The sequence below is a fragment of the Silene latifolia genome, chromosome 6 (genome assembly GCF_048544455.1).
Source record: "Silene latifolia isolate original U9 population chromosome 6, ASM4854445v1, whole genome shotgun sequence".
Lineage (NCBI taxonomy): Eukaryota > Viridiplantae > Streptophyta > Magnoliopsida > Caryophyllales > Caryophyllaceae > Silene > Silene latifolia.
The window spans coordinates 89,144,894-89,147,723 of NC_133531.1; the positions used below are offsets into that span (position 1 = coordinate 89,144,894).

The window sequence follows — 2,830 nt, forward strand, 5'->3', positions numbered from 1 at the left end:
CAATTTTACGTTCCAGTTTCATAAAATAAGGATTCACAACGTTGACAAAAATAAAACAAGCTTAAAACTTGTCTTCTTCAATCATCTTCCTCTTCTTCCTCATTACATCATTCTTCATTCTCAACCTCTTCCTCTTCTTCCTCTTCTTCCGATGTGTCTCCCTATGTGAAGAATCAAACCTTTATTAGATACTTTTTTTTGAGAAAAGTTGCGTTTTCAAGCAACACTAAAATGGAAAGACAAGAGTAGAATTATACATACTTGATTCTCAGGAGGATGCTCTGCAAACTCATTTGGACAATTTCTTTTATCATGGTGTGACATGCGTTTACACTTAGCACACAACCTTTTTGGTTTTTTTGCCTTCATAATTGCCTTATTTTTCTCTTTGCTCACCATCCTTTTACCACTACCTTTGTTTCTAGAGACTTTAGGTGGTAAGATCTTGATTTCTTTTGGAGCCTTGCAGTTGAGAAGGGCCTCCAATTCTTGTTCTTTGGTCAAAGGCTTTGGGTTTGGCTCCAACTTCTCTCGGAATTCTTTTATTAGCTTGGCAAAGTCTCTCATATCTGACTCATCTTCTTTTCTTTTAAGCATACCAACGATTGCGTAAATCTCGGACACACACGAGACATCTTAAACTTACTATTACCAGTAAGATCATTGTTTTCCAGTAGATTTCCATTCAAATCATAAACCGGGTTTCTGAGTGCATTCTTACTCCACCTACGCAAAATGTATTTCTCAGGAATTTCCTTAAACTTCCCCGAGCAAATCCAAATGATGTGGTTGCATAAGATACCTTTCCTTTCAAACAATTTACATGCACAACGAACATCCATTGTTCTCCGATTGTACTCAACTGCATATCTCTTTCGCTTGTTCGCGTCCTCAACAATTGAAACTTCAAAGTTAGTTACTGGATCTGGTGGGGTGTATCCACAAACACTACACGCATTTACCGAAAATTTAACCTCCTTTTGGAAATCAAAGAACACTTCATGTGTATAGACCTTCACTGCATGGGCCTCCCAGTTTGACCCGAATAGGGTTTCAGGCATTGAGTTGTGGCTCTGTGCTTCGAGAAGCTTTAGATTGTGCCTTTGTTGGTCCATGGCACTCTCAAATCTCATCCAAAATTCTACAAGAGTCCCATATTTATTTTCAAATCTCTTGAAGAAGCTATTCGAACTCTCTGATCTTTGTGTGGTTTTTAAAATGTTGCCCATCGGCACATTCCTGAAATAAGCGGGTATCCATTGATCTCGTTCCGCGAACTTGTCAGTCAACCGTTTATTCTCTTCTAACGAAAACTCGCTAATGACTTTAGCCCAATTCTCTTCAAATTCCTCAGGCTCCAAGTCCTCGCTCCATACAACATTATTCAGACGGCTTAAGAAATCAGTCTCTTTGCAAATTGTGCTCCCAACCTTGTCTGTTACTTTCTTCATAATGTGCCACATGCAAAAGCGATGTCTTGCTTTTTTGAACACGGCTGCAAGTCACAAAATCCACATTATCTATTGTCAGAGATCTTTTGTCACAAATCAAGCTCTAACATTCACAAAACAAGGTCTCAGATTCACAAGATAAGAGAAATAACAATATAGGCAATTTCAAAACAAGGTCTCGCAAAACAAGTTTAAGAATATTAGCTTTGTGTGTCATATAACAAGCCCAAAGATTCAGTGAACAAAGTCTGAGATTCACAAGATAAGGTCTGAGATTCAGAAAATTAAGAGCAAAATAGATTATTTTAAACCAAGACCAAGTTTCACATAACAAGCACTGAGATTCACTGAACAAGGTCTGAGATTCACAACATAACGTCTGAGATTCACAAAATTAAGAGGAAGATAGATGATTTTAAACCACGACCAAGTTTCACAAAACAAGCCCTAAGATTCACTCAACAAGGTCTGACATTTCACAAGATAAGGTATGAGATTCACAAAATTATGAGACTGATAGATGATTTTAAACCACGACCAAGTTTCACATAACAAGCCCAAAGATTCACTGAACAAGGTCTGAGATTCACAAAATTAAGAGTAAAATATATGATTTAAAACCACAACCAAGTTTCACATAACAAGCCCAAAGATTCTTTGGACAAGGTCCGAGATTCACAACACAAGGTCTCGATTCACAAGTTAAGGTCCGAGATTCACAAAACAAGGTCTCGATTCACAAGATAAGAGAAATAACAAAATAGGCAATTTCAACAAGTTATGACCATGTTTAAGAATATTAGCTTTGTGTTTTACAAATCAAGATCTAACTTTCACAAAACACGCTCTATGATTCACAAATTAAACTTCAAGATTCACCAAATAAATAACCAGATTCACAAAAGTAAGATATTCCAAACACACCTGGAACTGCATTTATTATTCCGGCATCTTGGTCACTGATGATGTAATTGGGTTCTTTGCCACCCATTGCTTTCGAGGCTATTTGAAATGCCCAAATAAACGAGTCATCGTCTTCATGATCTAAAAGCACTCATCCAAATGTTATTGATTTTTTGTGATTGTCAATGCCAGTGAAAGGTGCAAATTTCATGTTATATTTGTTTGTTCCATAGGTTGGATCGAATGAAATAGCATCACCAAACAATGCGTAACATCTGATGGAATCCGCATTTGTCCAAAAAATTCTTGTCAAGGCACTGTCAGCATCTGTTTCATATGAAAATACCAACCCTTTTGTTTCTCGGAGGGTTTCTAAACGAGAGATGAACATATGTCCATCCTTGCCATTAAGTAGACACTTTACTTCCCTTTGGAAATTCTTGAACTGCGTAAGGGTAGCTCCAACATTTTCGAAA

At 37.2% G+C, this 2,830-nt stretch overlaps 1 protein-coding gene across 1 annotated transcript; it reads right to left on the bottom strand.

The window, feature by feature from the left end:
• Positions 1–563: 563 nt before the first annotated feature.
• LOC141588330 (protein FAR-RED IMPAIRED RESPONSE 1-like) lies at positions 564–2,442 on the bottom strand. Its single transcript, XM_074409777.1, has 3 exons — positions 2,376–2,442; positions 1,279–1,495; positions 564–1,101 (listed from the first exon to the last, which is right to left on the bottom strand). The coding sequence occupies exons 1-3, from the start codon at positions 2,440–2,442 to the stop codon at positions 564–566; spliced, it is 822 nt and encodes a 273-aa protein (XP_074265878.1).
• Positions 2,443–2,830: the final 388 nt, after the last annotated feature.